This window comes from Synchiropus splendidus, chromosome 6 (genome assembly GCF_027744825.2).
Source record: "Synchiropus splendidus isolate RoL2022-P1 chromosome 6, RoL_Sspl_1.0, whole genome shotgun sequence".
In the NCBI taxonomy this organism is placed as follows: Eukaryota; Metazoa; Chordata; class Actinopteri; order Syngnathiformes; family Callionymidae; genus Synchiropus; species Synchiropus splendidus.
In genome coordinates, this window is record NC_071339.1 from 9,392,236 (window position 1) to 9,408,021 (window position 15,786).

The 15,786-nt window shown below is 44.6% G+C and overlaps 3 protein-coding genes across 3 annotated transcripts; 1 reads left to right on the top strand and 2 right to left on the bottom strand.

Annotated features, from left to right (window-relative positions):
- Nucleotides 1–138: 138 nt before the first annotated feature.
- LOC128760096 (jeltraxin-like) lies at nucleotides 139–3,494 on the bottom strand. The gene is made up of 5 exons (XM_053867089.1): nucleotides 3,327–3,494; nucleotides 2,096–2,275; nucleotides 780–1,069; nucleotides 550–677; nucleotides 139–460 (listed from the first exon to the last, which is right to left on the bottom strand). Exons 1-5 carry the CDS (start codon nucleotides 3,415–3,417, stop codon nucleotides 280–282), a joined length of 870 nt encoding a protein of 289 aa, XP_053723064.1. The 5' UTR covers nucleotides 3,418–3,494; the 3' UTR covers nucleotides 139–279.
- On the top strand, nucleotides 1,624–8,955 carry LOC128760097 (uncharacterized). Its single transcript, XM_053867090.1, has 6 exons — nucleotides 1,624–5,985; nucleotides 6,263–6,343; nucleotides 6,428–6,537; nucleotides 6,647–6,718; nucleotides 7,188–7,310; nucleotides 7,382–8,955. The coding sequence occupies exons 1-6, from the start codon at nucleotides 5,919–5,921 to the stop codon at nucleotides 7,466–7,468; spliced, it is 540 nt and encodes a 179-aa protein (XP_053723065.1). The 5' UTR covers nucleotides 1,624–5,918; the 3' UTR covers nucleotides 7,469–8,955.
- appl1 (adaptor protein, phosphotyrosine interaction, PH domain and leucine zipper containing 1) lies at nucleotides 8,469–15,148 on the bottom strand. The gene is made up of 22 exons (XM_053867085.1): nucleotides 14,965–15,148; nucleotides 14,162–14,260; nucleotides 14,031–14,090; nucleotides 13,334–13,405; nucleotides 13,152–13,239; nucleotides 13,003–13,044; nucleotides 12,524–12,582; nucleotides 12,294–12,440; nucleotides 12,142–12,224; nucleotides 11,757–11,918; nucleotides 11,495–11,683; nucleotides 11,365–11,407; nucleotides 11,241–11,297; nucleotides 10,770–10,861; nucleotides 10,523–10,702; nucleotides 10,389–10,441; nucleotides 10,057–10,231; nucleotides 9,946–9,982; nucleotides 9,742–9,882; nucleotides 9,587–9,637; nucleotides 9,430–9,519; nucleotides 8,469–9,293 (listed from the first exon to the last, which is right to left on the bottom strand). Exons 1-22 carry the CDS (start codon nucleotides 15,016–15,018, stop codon nucleotides 9,141–9,143), a joined length of 2,127 nt encoding a protein of 708 aa, XP_053723060.1. The 5' UTR covers nucleotides 15,019–15,148; the 3' UTR covers nucleotides 8,469–9,140.
- Nucleotides 15,149–15,786: the final 638 nt, after the last annotated feature.

Consider the following 15,786-nt stretch of genomic DNA (forward strand, 5'->3'; position numbering starts at 1 on the left):
TTCACAAATTTCCACATTTAAAATCAGTATTCACCACATTACAATGCTTGACCCGCGTTTGGAAGAGCTATGGACGAATCAACGCATCAGCATAGATGTATAGTGTATAGAAAAACTGTGACCGAATCCACGTGATGGTAGAATTGTGCATTGTTTAATGTCATCGTATCTATCTCAGGATAAATGAGGTGAATCAATTCCTCCGGCACTGCTGACCGTGTTTCACTAGTGTGCCACAGCACACAGGTTGAAAAACATTGGGTTACATGACATCCGTGATCACATCTGGTTTTTCATCCTCCCTCCTTTCACGTAGACGAACATCGTCTTCGCTTTGTGTCGACGGCGACTCTCTCGCTGTCCGGCTTCCTCCTCCTTCAGCATGTACTGGTAGCTGTCCTCCATCAGGATCCGTCCTCTGGCTGAGTAGCCGATGTTCGACCAGGTCAGAGCATTTCCACTGCTCAGTATGACAACAGCAGCACAGTCAGCATCACCTGCTGCAGTGTAAAGTATAACACGTACACACACACACACACACACACTTACCCGGCAGTACCGCGGATCATGTAGTAGTAGACCATGTTGGAGCTGATGGCATAATCCCAAATCTGGATATCTGTCACTTGTCCGTCAAATTCTGTGATGTCAATCATAGGACGACCTGACCACCCAATCTACACACACACACACACACACACACACACACAATCACAATGGAAATTCATTTTTTTGACTAACCACAGTAGTTGTCGCCCTTCCCTGTATATATATTGTACCTGCGAAGGGATCAACTTCCTGGCGCTCATGTATGACCCACTGTACAACTGGGCCACGTTCTTCATGCTGTCCACCACCAGACACACCCGAGACCAGATCTCCGGGTAAAGGTTCGGCCAGATTTGTAAATTAGGGGTCATGAGATATTGGGAGCCATATCTACTCTGCGACATCCAGTAGTCCTGGCCACGATTAGTCAGAAAGAGTGAGCGGTAGCTTCCTGGGTCCAGCTGGAAGATGGGGCTCTCTTGTCTGAAATCCTTGATGAAGCGCAGACACACGGAGACTCCTGTGGAGTCAAAACAACATAGCTTCATGGTTTGATCTCTCAGCGTGACCTAGTTTTATGGCCACTGGAGGGAGACTTTATTTATACATCTTGGTCCTGGGTCTGACTCCTGGACCTCCATCTAACCCAGACCCGGGTGCTTCCTGATGCATGTATTGTTGTGGCCCTTTTGATGTCAGACTAAAACTATAACCAATATGTTGCTTTTTTTTTTTTTGTTCTTTCTCCTTTAGTCACCACCTCCACCACTTCAGCAGTAAATATAGCATGCTCTTGTTTGAAGACTACAAATTTCTTCTTTTCATTGGCCATTTTTTGTGTGGCAAAATACATTCTTCAAAATACATTGAAGGAATATTGAAGAAAAAAAAAGAAACGTGTGTGTGTGCGTGCGTGCGCGATATATATATATATATATATATATATATATATATATATATATATATATATATATATATATATATATATATATATATATATTGTGGTGGGCACTCGGGAGGTGTGGCCTCTCACCCAGAGGTATGATGGGTAGGGTCCTGACCGAGGGTATATATAGAGGCTGTGCGGGGAAACAGTTTTGAGTGTTGTGGCCCGAGAGACAATAAAAAACATCACGTTCTCAACCAGCGACTCCGGACCGTTTTGTCCTGCCACAATATATATATAAAATTTCCCTTTTATCTTGAACGTCTGGTCCATAGTTATGTTGATTTATATTCAAATAAAATGCATATACAATGAAATAGGTTTCATGGCATATTTACACTTCTTAATATCTTTACTTACATTTAATCTTTTTCGGTACATTTTGTCCTTGTTACTTAATATATATTTTGGATATTTTTCTGTCGTGTTTTGTAGTCATCGCTGTCTTTCTTTTGATGGTGGTCCCTCAGTTACAGTTACAGTTACAGATGCGAATGTGGCCCTTCAGGAACTTTTAGTTGCCCACCTCTGATCCAGACATTAGCTGACCGCGGGAAAAGGTGGCATCTTTCAAAACCAATCCTGTTTAATGTCACTCACCTGTAGTTGATGGTGGGGTGGTCCAGAATCGAGGTCTGGTCGGCCATGCAGTGGTGGGCCATTGTTGGGACGCATTGACAGTGGGATCCGGCGAGTAATATGGAGGGTAGAAGGTGACTCCCCCACCTCCATAAGTTGCCAGCGTCACCATCTTCCCAACCAAGTTATTTCTTGGAGAGGCTAAAGAAGATAAGAAGAAGAGTCACAATAACAACAACCCAATGGCCAATCTCCCCATCGGTCGCAATGTTCACTTAAGTAGGATTTATTCATGATTTATGATATATTTAGAATGATTTTGTTTTCATGACTCTTCAAATATGTTTCACCTCAACAAAACTATCATGCCCCACTTTTAAACTGTTAATTTAACTGTATAATTTAACGTCTGAATATCAAAAATTCTCTCCGGTGGATTCAGAATTCACGATTTCTAAATGTTACATCTGAATTCATCAGGTTCTTCTTAGATCCACTCACTCTTAAATGGATTTATTGCTTTCACAACCAGAATATTCTAACTTAAAAGTGATCCTTCACCTTCACCTTCTTCTGCCGCTTATCCGGGGTCGGGTCGCGGAGGCAGCATTCGGAGCAAGGAAGCCCAAACTTCCCGGTCCGCACAAACCTCCTCCAGCTCTTCCCGGGGGATCCCGAGGTGTTCCCAGGCCAGACCGGAGACATAATCTCTCCAGCGAGTCCTGGGTCTTCCCCGGGGTCTCCTCCCGGTAGGACATGCCCGGAACACCTCCCCAGGGAGGCTGCCAGGGGGCATCCGGATCAGATGCCCGAGCCACCTCAACTGGTTCCTCTCGATGTGGAGGAGCAGCGGCTCCACCCCGAGCTCCTCCCGGATGACCAAACTCCTCACCCTATCTCTAAGGGTGCGCCCAGCCACCCTGCGGAGGAAACTCATCTCAGCCGCTTGTATCCGCGATCTCATCCTTTCGGTCACTACCCAAAGCTCGTGACCATAGGTGAGGGTGGGAACGTAGATCGATCGGTAAATCGAGAGCTTCGTCTTGTGACTCAGCTCTCTCTTCACCACGACGGTCCGATACAGCGACCGCATCACTGCTGCCGCTGCACCAACCCGTCTATCAATCAATAAAAGTGATCCACCTTTTTTTAAACCATAGCCTCGTGGCAAGAAGGTTGCAGGTGTCTCTTCCGTGGTCACCCTCAAAGCACTGCTGTGTGGAATGGTGGTGGAGTGAGAAAAGCAGCCTACCTGTAGTTGGTGGCCACCGGGTCGATTCTTTCGCCATCACAGCTGACAACTGGACTGCCAGCAAGAGCACAGCGACAGCTTTCCCCGACATGGTGAGCCTCTGCCGTCCAGCTCCTGCGTCGAAGTGTTTGTCACGACAACCCTCCGCGAGCTGAGAAATGAAACCTATGAGGACTTCCTGGCAACGCCCACCCACTTGGATTTGAACCAGTGTTTTTTTCAGTCAGTGCAACACAAAGATTGTTCAGCCACATTGAAATGCAAACGTGCATATGCGGATTGAACACAAAAACTCTTTATGACACATCCATGAAGTGAGGTGTCATGGTCCTGTCTTCCATTCAGAGCTTTCTATTACTTTACTAGTTCAACTGTTTTTTTTGTTTTTTTTTGGGGCTACGCCAGATGCTTCCTCAGTCACTTGGCTCCTAAGAGAAAAACCTCCCTCTCAAATGTGAACTAATTTTCACATAAAAATCTGGATTTTCTACTATTGTTTCCCCTTCACAAGGTTTCAGTGGTGACAACTCGCGCACGCACACACACACGTTTGTTTTGCAATTTTTGTGAGGACCTCTCATTGCCATAAGGCTTTGCCCTTCTCCCTTAACTTAACCAAATGGCTCACCTTAACCAAAAGTTAATTTTCTTTCCACAATAATGTACATGCACGACCCCATCTTGACAGAAAAAAAAAAAAAAAAAGATATTCAGGTATCCAAATCACATTTTTGAGCTATAACAGCCATGAGTCTTCTTGGGAAGTTTTTCACACCTGGATTTAGGGGTCCTCTGCCATTCTTCCTTGCAGATCCCCATTCTCTTCCAGGATTTCTCTGTACTTAGCTGCATTCATTTTCCTGTCCTGACAGCTTAAGGAAACAGCTTGGTTTCCTCTCTACATACCACGTAGAATTGAGGCCAAAAAGTTCAATCTTGGTCTCATCAGACAAGAGAATCTTATTCTTCATAGTCAGGGAGTCAATGTGGACTTTGTCTTGCACTGAGCAGATGCTTCCCTTGAGCCACTCTGCTGTAAAGCCCCATTTGGTGGTGTGCTGCAGGGAGTAGTGGAAAATAGACTAAGGCCAGAAGTGAGCATATGTGAGCAACAGTTTGGCTTCATGCCAAAGAAGAGCACCACAGATGCAGCGTTTGTTTTGAGGATGTTCATGGAGAAGTACAGAGAAGGTCAGAAGGAGCTCCATTGTGTCTTTGCGGACCTGGAGAAAGTGTACGACAGAGTGCCAAGAGAAGAGTTGTGGTATTGTATGAGGAAGTCTGGAGTGGCAGAGGAGTGTGTTGGAGTGGTGCAGGACATGTATGTCAGGTGTAAGACAGTGGTGAGGTGTGCTGCAGGTGGAACACAGGAGTTCAAGGTGGAGGTGGGACTGCACCAAGGCTCAGCTCTGAGCCACTTCTTGTTTGCCATGGTGATGGACAGGTTGACAGATGAGGTTAGCCAAGAAGCCCTCGGGACTATGATGTTTGCAGATGAAATGCTCCTTTAAAGGATAGTGTTGAAGGTAGAAATGTGTTGCTCACGTCCTTTTAGAGGTGTTTGTGAGTTGGAGATAAATGTTTTAGTCATCTTGTGTTGTGCTGGCTCTTCAGCCAAGTTATTGCTACATCAGCAGAACGTTGTTTGTATCAACGTGGAGGAATCCAGCACAGCAGGGTTGATGACGTCACACACTTCACTGTCCCGCTTGACTCTGTACTAATGGTCTACACAGTAACTTCCTGTTTACTCTGTGAACTGTGACCTCCACACTCTTGCCAAAGTTTCACTTAGTATAAAAATGTGCCGTTTATGAATCATTTTAATTTTAAAAATATTTTCTTTGTTGTTTTGTATCGACGACAAAACGCCATTTGACATTTACCTCTAGATCTTATTTTTTGCTTAAGTTTGTATAATTGTTTTTTTAGAACTTATTCTGTTTTCATCACATCTGATGCCAGGCATGACTGAGCTCTGGCATACGAAAGAACCAGCTCTTGAAGGGGAGAAGTTATATTACAATATTATTACTATTATAACAACTATGAAAATGTTATTACTATTTACATGATGAATCCTGTGAGAACTGAGAAGCGTGTGCCGATCAACGGATCACTTCACTCCCTGGACACTTAAATAAGCTGAACTGAAGTAGAAATAATAGAACACCTCATTCAGCGACTCATTCATTTATGTGTTTCCAACGTCTGTAGTTACACGGTACGAGAGTATTTGAAAATAAGTATTCGCAAATATGGATATACGGTGACTTAGCTACCACATATTCATATTACTCGTCCGTAAATATACTAATCACACGCGTGAATATACGCCACATAACGCCTCCAAAATGAGTAAAACTTTGTTTATATAGTTTCATTTTGATAGGACAATCGTACAATTTCCGGTTTCCGATTGCGTCTCTCTCGGTTCCACCGTGTTCAGAGTGACAACGCCGCAATGACAACGTCGATCCCAACCCGACAGCGTGACAGGTCACCCGGCTCTATAAAAGTCCAGAGCTGCGGTGTTATTGTCGGACTCCTGGAACTTCTCCCAGCGAACGAGGCGCTCTCCCCCGGATCATCATGGGCACCGTGCTCTCCTTCCTCTTGTCCAGGCTGACAGCCAAGACACCGGTCCGGATCCTCATGGGTCAGTTCTCCAATACAGCGAATAGCTTCAACTGTTACTGTTTTGATTGTCATTCACAGTATTATCATTTATGATCATTCATTTATCCTGGAACTTGTAAACCAGCACTTTTAATCATTTAACTTCTGTGCCAATTTGAGTTCAAATGTTATGGTTTTTTTCTTTTTATAAAAAATTACGCTTGAAATGTACACTGTATGTTGTGACAGTAAGAAACCAACTGTGTGTGTGTGTGTGTGTGTGTGTGTGTGTGTGTGTGTGTGTGTGTGTGTGTCAGTGGGTCTGGACGCCGCAGGTAAAACCACTCTGCTCTACAGACTGAAGCTGGCTGAGGTGGTCACCACCATCCCAACTCTGGGTCAGTTTTCACTCCAAACCTATTCATTAAAACAGTATTTTTAATGTAGAAAATGAAAGTTTATAAACATGTACCATCCTCCAGGTTTTAATGTGGAGACTGTGGAGTACAAGAACATCAGCTTCACTGTGTGGGACGTGGGCGGTCAGACGATCATCAGACCTCTGTGGCGACACTACTACACCAACACCCAGGTAGGAGAGACGGATGGGTTCATCGACATGAATATCATCCATGTGATCTAAAACAGTTTGGACTACACAACATTTTTTCTTAAAAAGCTCTGTGCGTGGTGGTTTTCAGGGGCTGATATTTGTGGTGGACAGCAACGACAGAGAGAGAATTAAAGAAGCTGCAGAGGAGCTGCACCAACTGGTACAACTTTCATTTTCTCACTGTATATTTGGGGTGAATTCCAATTCCATCCTTAATCCTCAACCACAAAAATGTGCGCTCCCTTGAAGTATATAGACCGTTCCGATTTTCAGGTTGGGGAGCAAGAAGTATCTTCTTCACGTTTGAGATTCACTGGTGTAGATACCAGATCTGACGTGTCCTACCTGCCGCGGGATGATGGTGTACTATCCGGCAGGTACAATAGTTTGAGCCAGAGAAAATTGCACTTTCTAACATGAGTGTAACAATTACATCTGCAAAATACGATGTTTATCATCGGGCGGTTTGCAAAGTCTGTTCTTCTCGGTGGTCTGCGGAATATGGGTCATTGCTTTCATTTGGTATTGCACCAAAACCAGAAGCCTCTGACATGACAGGGTATTGATATCGCACCAAGGTGTCCTTAAAAAGTACTCGAACATGAGTGAAAGTTCAATTTATGCCGCAGTTGGATGAGCACGAGCTGAAGAACGTGGCAGTGCTGGTGTTTGCTAACAAGCAGGACCTTCCCATGGCCATGTCCAGCAGTGACGTCACAGAGGCTCTCGGCCTATCGCGCGTCTCACAGCCGGTGAGTGACCCTTCCACCTCCTCCTCTCATGTTTGAATGAGAGCTCACGCATGTGCTGCTGTGGTCTACAGTGGTTGGTCCAGTCGTCGTGTGCGGTCAGCGGCTCTGGACTGGCGGAAGGTCTGGACTGGCTGTCGAAGGAGATCCTCAAACGATAGCAAAGGGGCGGGGCCTCTGCATTTTCCTCATTAATTCTGTATGAAAGAATGAATTCATCTGAATGTATTTATTTAGACGAGCCTCTGCATTGATTGTTATTATATTACGTTGTGCTTTTCTCTCTGCCTGATCACCTGCATATTTGTACAAATGACATAAAATGGGCGATTCTCTGTTTTACTGTGTGGATTCAGCCAATAGATAAATGTGATTAAATCATGATAAATGTTTATGTTTTAAGTTATGATGCAAAACAATATGAAAAGAATTGTAATTTCACATCTGTGAAAATCAAAATGACTGCACATTTTAAATGAAAAAGTCACGTACACATGGACAGTCTTGAAAGTTAGTTCTTTATTTGTTTTTAAAAAGCATTTGATGGTCCTCAACACTGGAACCTCGATCATGACGACATATTTACACCCATGCTGCTCGCTCTCATGAAAACAACATCCCGAAAACCAAATCACCAGTCTTCAGACTGAGCCGAGTCCCAGTTGAAACCATGTCATCATTTCTATTTAGTTTTTTTAATTTCTGGATTAAAATGAAGAAATGGATCACTTCAGTGGAATTCAAATTTTCCCCAGATTATTTAGCTTTATTCCCATGCAGATGTTCACATCTCCTCAGGAGGTGAGGTATGATGTCGTGGTTACTGCAGCTCTACATGCTTTCATAAGCTTTCATGTCAGTCACATGGTCAGTGTTTGGAGTTGATTTGGCATTCCAACACACTTGGAGCGGATTATGTGGGCGGGGCGTGGCAACTCAGAGTTTCATTAGAAATGCCAACTCTTCACACTGCCCTTGAGCAAGGCTGAAAGGTGGTCCTGTTCTTGAGTGAGGGCAGTACCATCTCCCTTTTGGCTTTCCCACCAACTCACCGACAAGAGATGGACGGACGTCACCTGCCTCTTGACGCTCTTTCCAAATGTCACACAAACAAACCACGAGCAGATGAAGTCTCCACTGTAAACTCAGGATTAGTTAAAAAAAAAAAAGCTCAATTTATTGTGAGCGTGACCTAGAATTGAGTGTTTTCGGCGTGGCCTTTTGTCTGAAACAGTTGGAAACTGGTCTGAGTTCTGCAAAAACATGAAAATACTACTTTGAGGTTCACAGGTCTCCCAACCAAACCTGAAGGCATCGGGTGACTCAACAGCGATCTCTGGTGGCTGTCAATGGGAAATGGCCAGTGCTACCAAAAACAAAACTGATAGAGAGAAGAAGCAACCACGGATCCCTCTGGTTTTATCACGCAAACACTCAGTTAAGTCGACAGGTGGCGCTACAGAGGTCGCTGCAGGTCTCAGTGATGTTCAGTTCTGTTTGTGTAGTGAACCTTTAAACAAGTCTACATGAAAGAAAACAGAACTCCGGATGTGCAGCACTGACCCTCACAAACACTTCCACAAGATCCTTGTGAAATTCTTAACCCAAATTCCTGTAAGAATCTCTGGGGTTCCGCAACAGATCCAGAATTAGCCGAACTCTTAGCTTCATATATGTTTCATTTAACAAAAATAAAGTTTAAAATCAACGTTACATGTTTATTTTGTTGCAGCAGAGAGGGAAACTTGTTCTTCAAACCCACGCAGTCCAGACAGGCGCCTTTCCTGTTGGTGCTCTTCTGTGCAGACACTAACTGTGTCCACCGTCGTGGCGCTAGGCTTCAGACTCACCCTTCTTCTTGCCCACCTCACCCGTGTCGCTGTCCTCTGATTGGCTCTGGCTGAGCACCAGGAACTGTCCATCAGCTGCGGGAGGGTTGGACGGGCGACTGGAGGCGGCGATCAGACGACTCTGCTCCTCCAAATCCTGCCAGGAAACAGGAGGGTTTGGTTTCATCTGCTCCACGACAGTTGCTATACTCTTGAGTTAAGAAGACAGCGGTATGACAAACAAACATTCAACCTGTAGTTCTGGGGTTCTACTAAACAGGGGCGCCATCTACCTTCTCGATCTGCCGCTGCTTGCAAAGCTCCTCTTGCTGCTTCTCTTTGGCTTTGTCCTGCTCCTTCTTCTTCTCCTCGGCCTTGCGGTCCTAGCAAAAGCACCGCCGTGAGAGCCTGGAGGTGCAGGTGGACCTCTCTGACACATGACTGACTCACCATCTCCGAGTGGAAAGCGATCTGCTGAGCCAGAGCGATGCTGTCGCAGATCTGAAACACAGCACTGCCACACTGATGACCTCTCACCACAGAAGGCCAATTGTTGTCACACCTCAAAAGAATCTGAGTGAAACGGTGGGGAAAGGTATTGTCACCTTTTCTCCATCGTTGTTGGACTCAAAGATATAGCAGACGGCTCGGGTCTCTCCACGCCCACTGGTGGACTGAAGGAGAAAACCGAACAGCCTCTTGTTGTCCTGATGCGAGGAGAACTGAAGGACACTGGAGAGAGGAAACTGCAGGAGAGACACGATCAGACCACTGCGCGATGGCGACACGACTGGGGTCAACATTCCTACCCTGAGTCGTGTGACCTGAGTCTGAGGATCGATGAGTCTGGGGAAGAGAAAGAGAGCACAACATTGTTATCAGCATCAATTCCAACATCTGTGTGGAAATCACTGTCATACTTGAGGCAGTCGCATGTGACCAGTAGGTGAGACTCGGTCATCCTGAATATGTTGTGAATGGCTCTGGCCGCCAAGATCTGCCTCATGGTCTCTGAGATGACGTCTGCTGACTCGGCAGCTTTCACTTCCATGGAGCCGAGGAAGCGGACGATGAAAAGTTGGTGGAGAATGGAGTCTGGATGGAAATGACAGAGGTTTTTGACAATATTGGCTTTATGTGTTCCTCTGTCAGGAGCGGGCAGGTTTAGAGGAACCAGGAAGTTGAAATGCATTCTTGCTTGTTAAAGTGTGAGTCACAGATGATTTTGATGCGACAAATGAGTGACTGATACCTTCGCTATCTTCTGATGTTCCGTCTCCAGACTCGCCGAAGGGATTACTGCGCCTGAGAGAACACAGGAAGACGATAACCTAATTTTCTTTATCCACTTCTACAACCACCGAAAGACCATCAGAAAGCACGCACCTGCCGGACTGTGCTGCTGCTTTGTTCTGTCCCGCACTTTCCTCACTGACTGGGGAAATGATGTCAAACTGGATGGGGGTATCGGGTGCCACCAGGGCATCCAAGGAGAGCACAGAAAGAGCCGGCGACGGTTCGGATCCCACAGAGCTGATACTGCTGGCTCGTCCCGCGCGGGCTTTACTGAAGTGAAACTGACATTCTGAGGAGGTCTTTTTCATTGAAATTCAAGTGATGTTCAGGCACCGACCTGCTGGGTCTCATGCTCTCGTGTCTCTGCTGGAAGGACGGTGACGGCGTCACAGCCTCCAGAGCTGACTGGTTCACCCGTGCTGCAAGCTCCTGTGTAAGAATCCCACCATTACCATCACGTCACTCCTTCCAGGAAGCCTTTCACATTCCTCGCTCCAATCGTTTAACAAGACAGACCCTCAAATCCTCAGGAATAAGGCGGCTAAACACATCTTATTTACTTCATCCATTGTTGAAGGGGTCAACATTCATCATTACACATGAAGACACAAGCAATATCATCAATGGGAGCACTCAACTTGGATTGAATTACTACAATTGCTCCATGTTTAGGAACTTTCCAGCCAAAGATTGCTGCCTTGTGTTCCATTTGCACTGAGGATTGGAAGGATTGTCTGAGTCCAAACAATGAAGATGGGAACACATGCGTGGACACTCCAACACCTCCACAGACTGAGCTGGAACTGACCTCTGCATTCTCGCTGAGGTAGATCCTCCTGGAGATGTTATTGATGGTGGCGATCCACTGGAGACATAGGGAGACGAATGCGTAAGAACAGAGCAGTAAGATGCTTAAATGTGAACGTTGTCACCTCTTCACAGTCCTTCCTGCTCTCAGCCTGCAGAGTCACCACTCTGGAGCATTAACAGAGAAATGTTACACCCATGTGATGGTTGCTTGGTTGCTTGGCTATATGCTGGGGACAAAAGATCTATCCCTACTTTTTGCCATCGAAAGACGTGACCTGGAAGCAGAAGCGCCGGTCGTCGCTGTCCACTGCCATGACGGAGCAGTTGTCCAGATCTGTAACCAGCCCACCAGCAACTTCCCCTCGGCCCTGCTGCATCAGGTTTCCTCCCTGAGTGAAGAAATACTGCCGCTCCCACGAGGAAGACACCAGGCCGGTTTTACTGAAAGACATCATGTGATGCTTAAATCACTCCCTGGATCTTCAGATGGCATATAAACTGGACAGGTCTGTACTTGCGAATATAGAGGTATCCCTGCTTCCTGGTCAGGTTACGGCAGACGGGTGAATGGACAAGATCTGGGTCACAAGGTGCATAGAGTGGGTCACATGACATCTCCATCTGCTGGATTGTTTGCTGCATCTGCCCCGCTTCTTCCTCCATCTCCCTTCGAACGCTGCAAGCAAAAACAGCAACATTTCATTCACGGTTGTTTTCATTTTGGGATCAAAGGGGATGGAGCTTAATCCAGGCATACAAAGGGCGAGAGTTGGTAGACACGCTAGACAGATTGCATGACACATGATAATTTGGAGTCACCAATGAAACACTTTTCAGCCTTAGTTGAAAAAAATAATCTTATTGGAATGAGCAGAAAAAACGATGGGTCAGATTCCTACTTTTGGACGCTGGCTCCGATGGTTCCAAGGAAATCCTCCCACTGCTGCGTCAGATTTTCTGAGCCAAGTTTGAAGAAGCTGATCTGAAGGCAACAAAAACACGTGTTCGTAAACGTACATGCACAAGGGTCGGCGTGTGTGTCCGTCCTCACCTGAGCCTGCATGTAGCCGAGCAGCGGCTCCAGCAGAGCCATCTTCTTCTTGTACTGAAGTGTGTTCAGAGAGCAGAAGTAATGCATCATCGTTTGGTGCTGTTTTTTACGTGACGTGTACACGTCCTCCACCGCTTCGGCTCGCATCTGTGAAAATCAAATCCTATCATCTGTTCAACATTCGCGATGAGGGTTATGTCATGTTTGGATGTCTTGTTCCTGATACTTACCTTGTCATTGTCTCTTCTCTTGGACAGCCGGCTGTATCTGTTAATGGCAGTGTCGTGATCTGCAGGCAAGAAAGATCACAGCTGATTTATTTAAAAGTACTGTAGCTCAAGTGTAAAAATAAAGTGCTTCACTTAAAATATGATCAGATACCACATGAAGGACACAGCTAGATAAAAAATTTACTAAATAAAAAAGGTTTGACAAAATAAGAGCTTTATTTTGCAACAATTTTAACATACTGTAGCAAAATGTAACTAATGTGACGATAAATATAGATGTGATGACGCTATTAAAACTAATCAGAATTATTAAATACAAATAAAGAAAACTCAGAAAGGGGCATAAAACACTTTTCATGAGTCACTAGAAGACAAATGAGGGGAATATAACACATATCATCCAACAATTTGAGCAGAAGAGACATGGGTCAGACTGGCCTGCAGATACTGGAAGATGTTTTGGAGTGACTTTAACTCACCATCACTTGCTATCTGGAAAACTTCCTTCAGAGTCAGAATCTCTGCAGTATACAGACACCAAGGCATTATGTTAGACAAGGATTCCATTTTGTTGTTAACACAATTCTAGTTCGGAGCTCAAGAGTCCTCAATTGTGTGCGAGTCCTACCCTTCAGCTCTCTCTCTTTGAACTGTGTGATGGGAAACATCATGGCGTCCGCGAGCTGAGTGGACAGGACCGCGTGACAGGAGCTCAGCTGGGAACAAAATTGAAAGTTGCAAGCCTTACTTCATCATTGACACATATCTCTGTGGCAGAACAACACCAGATGCCAGATCTCTTCTTCTCACCTCATCTATGACTTTAGCAAACTGCTGCAGTGTAGAGCTCATCACTTCATCGTCTCCTCCAAGTGGAAAACGCTAGAGAGAACAGAAACAAAATCAGGCTGTCAGCTAGAGTGGCGTTGTGGAGACGGCTTAAAATGAAACACGTGGATGCCAGGTTTTTTTGTACAGGACGCAGTTTCCTATTGTAAGTGCGTGTATAATCGTAGTGCCATCATACTGGTCTCCATGAAAAGGGCGTTTCTCCTTGGTAATTCAGCTGAAGTACACAGCATGTGTTGCTATTGATGGGAAGTCTGACGCTGTTGACGGGAAGAAAACACAGGTAAGCTCTTCAAACAATTGTTAACAGAGCTTACTTATTTTGGCAATTCTCTTGCCTTCTTTGGTGGCAATAGTGAACCGGGGAAAAAACGAAAACAAAGTCAGCACGGATCTCAAAATCCTAGCTACCAAAATGCATACAAGTTGGACTCAAACAAGCCGAAATACTAATATTTTACACAAAAACGAATAAATGTTGCTCCTAAAGGAACTTTTTGAAAAGCGAACTGACTACATCCCTAACACACAGTGGGTAAACACATCACTGTGTCAATAGTACAGTGACTATTACAATTAAACTTGTCATGTGCCACAAGCAGTTCACTGGTCTGACAACAACAAACCTTCCTTTCAACTAAAAAATTTTAGATGCTACCTGCTTGTCGTATTCCTTCAGTAGTCTGGACGTCAGGTGTGTTGCTGCGCTGAGTTCATTCTGAAAAGGAGATGGTTAAAACTGGTAACACATTTATGCGTAAACCAGTGGGTCACGGAGTGTATATGTACCTGTGCATCATAAATCCGGTTCATGGCCTGATAGAGCTGAGAGCAGTAGTTGGAGATGGCCACAGTATCCTCCTCAAACACTCCCAACAGAGAACGAGTCTATGTACAGAACGACATATTTTAGTGACGTGTACTGTTGTGTAACTCCATGTGTTTATTTTACAAAACAGGATTTATATGAAAACCCTTGGCTGATATTTGCATTACATCTGCTGTAATGTCATGTGTAATTATCAAACAAAGTTCAATTTCAGAACTATAACTACATTTTTTTTTCTCAAAAATAAGAAACTCCTTCAGAACAAAATGGTAATGCAGAATTAAACGAGAACTGCGACAATCATTTCTTTCTGACGAACAAGAGATGGATAAAGCGTTCCACAACCATGATGACATAGATATCAATGTCTGTTTGCAACAGTACGCCGCAGCTATGATTTTATATATATGATATTCGTCGCCATGATCGGACCAATAACATTGAGTTGAGCTAAAATAAGTCCGGAGTCATATGATGACATCACTGTTTATCCACAATAACAGTTCAGTTAAGGCTAGCCGAGTAGCTAAGGAAGCTGACAGCTACCCGCCCAGAACGTTTATATGAAAAGCTACGGTTGAATTAAACTACTTTTGCGCGTATTTTGGAATGGGAGGGATATAACGTCCACGTCTCTCGTCGTTGTTAACCCAGTATTCGGCTTGTCATGTCCCTTTTTTATTGGAAAACCGCCTACAATGAGACAGTTAGCAGTGCTAGCGTTAGCAGGCTAGTTGTGGCTCATTTCAAAACCCCAAGATACCTGCGGACTGTCTTCCAGCGTCTCTTCGATTGGCAACTTCTCTATCCCGGGCATGACTGCAGGTGGCGAGTCGGCTATCGGTGCAAATCAGAAGAGAAATCATGCAATAACTGGTCCGACAACTCCCACTCAAGATTTTTCAGTGCACACAAATCAACAACACCCAGAAACAGCTCCTCCCACTGTGAAGCAGAAGAGGATTGGTCAAATGTATTTGGCTCGTTCTGATTGGCTCATTTATTAAAGGTAAGTGGTGCCATTTTGGTTCTATGTACTGTGTTCTTTTGCGAGTTGGAGCCACAATGACAGCCACTATGTCTAGTTTCATGTAGTTCGAGAAACGTTTATATACAAGTTCCCAACATACCGCAGAATAAACATGAACTAAATGAAATAATAACTTCCTGGTTATACGTACCTATATTAAGATTATCGTTATCGTTTGGTTTTCTTAAGTTTAGTGTCAATATAGTATAAATATAAAAGATTCCATAAAATGGAATCAAACAACAGCAATCGATGTTGCTGTGTCATATTTCGGCAAATTACACATCAAGAAGACAAAACCTAATATTATAAAGTAACTGTGGATTAAGTAGATAAATGACACTAGATGTCGCTGTCGACGGAGAAGCGCCAGACGTTTCCATATTACTACAATCATCTTCCATAAAAGTATCGTTTATAAAGACATGGAATTATGATCTTTTTAAGTATTTTAAGTAAAGAGAATCGCGCCGCCTGTGTTGCCATTTGTCCTTTCTGGAGTACAAGGCGAAACAAGAGAGGCAATCGCGTACGCGCACGCCGATCGTGCGGCTT

Coding starts and splice junctions, on each gene's coding strand:
- LOC128760096 (XM_053867089.1), bottom strand. CDS start 3,417: ATGTCGGGGAAAGCTGTCGCTGTGCTCTTGCTGGCAGTCCAGTTGTCA. Junction 2,276..3,326: donor CCGGTGGCCACCAACTACAG/GTAGGCTGCTTT, acceptor TATCTTCTTTAG/CCTCTCCAAGAAATAACTTG. Junction 678..779: donor GGAAGTTGATCCCTTCGCAG/GTACAATATATA, acceptor GTGTGTGTGTAG/ATTGGGTGGTCAGGTCGTCC.
- LOC128760097 (XM_053867090.1), top strand. CDS start 5,919: ATGGGCACCGTGCTCTCCTTCCTCTTGTCCAGGCTGACAGCCAAGACA. Junction 5,986..6,262: donor ACCGGTCCGGATCCTCATGG/GTCAGTTCTCCA, acceptor TGTGTGTGTCAG/TGGGTCTGGACGCCGCAGGT. Junction 6,719..7,187: donor CAGAGGAGCTGCACCAACTG/GTACAACTTTCA, acceptor TTTATGCCGCAG/TTGGATGAGCACGAGCTGAA.
- appl1 (XM_053867085.1), bottom strand. CDS start 15,018: ATGCCCGGGATAGAGAAGTTGCCAATCGAAGAGACGCTGGAAGACAGT. Junction 10,703..10,769: donor GAGAGCATGAGACCCAGCAG/GTCGGTGCCTGA, acceptor GTTTCACTTCAG/TAAAGCCCGCGCGGGACGAG. Junction 10,232..10,388: donor AACATCAGAAGATAGCGAAG/GTATCAGTCACT, acceptor ATTTCCATCCAG/ACTCCATTCTCCACCAACTT.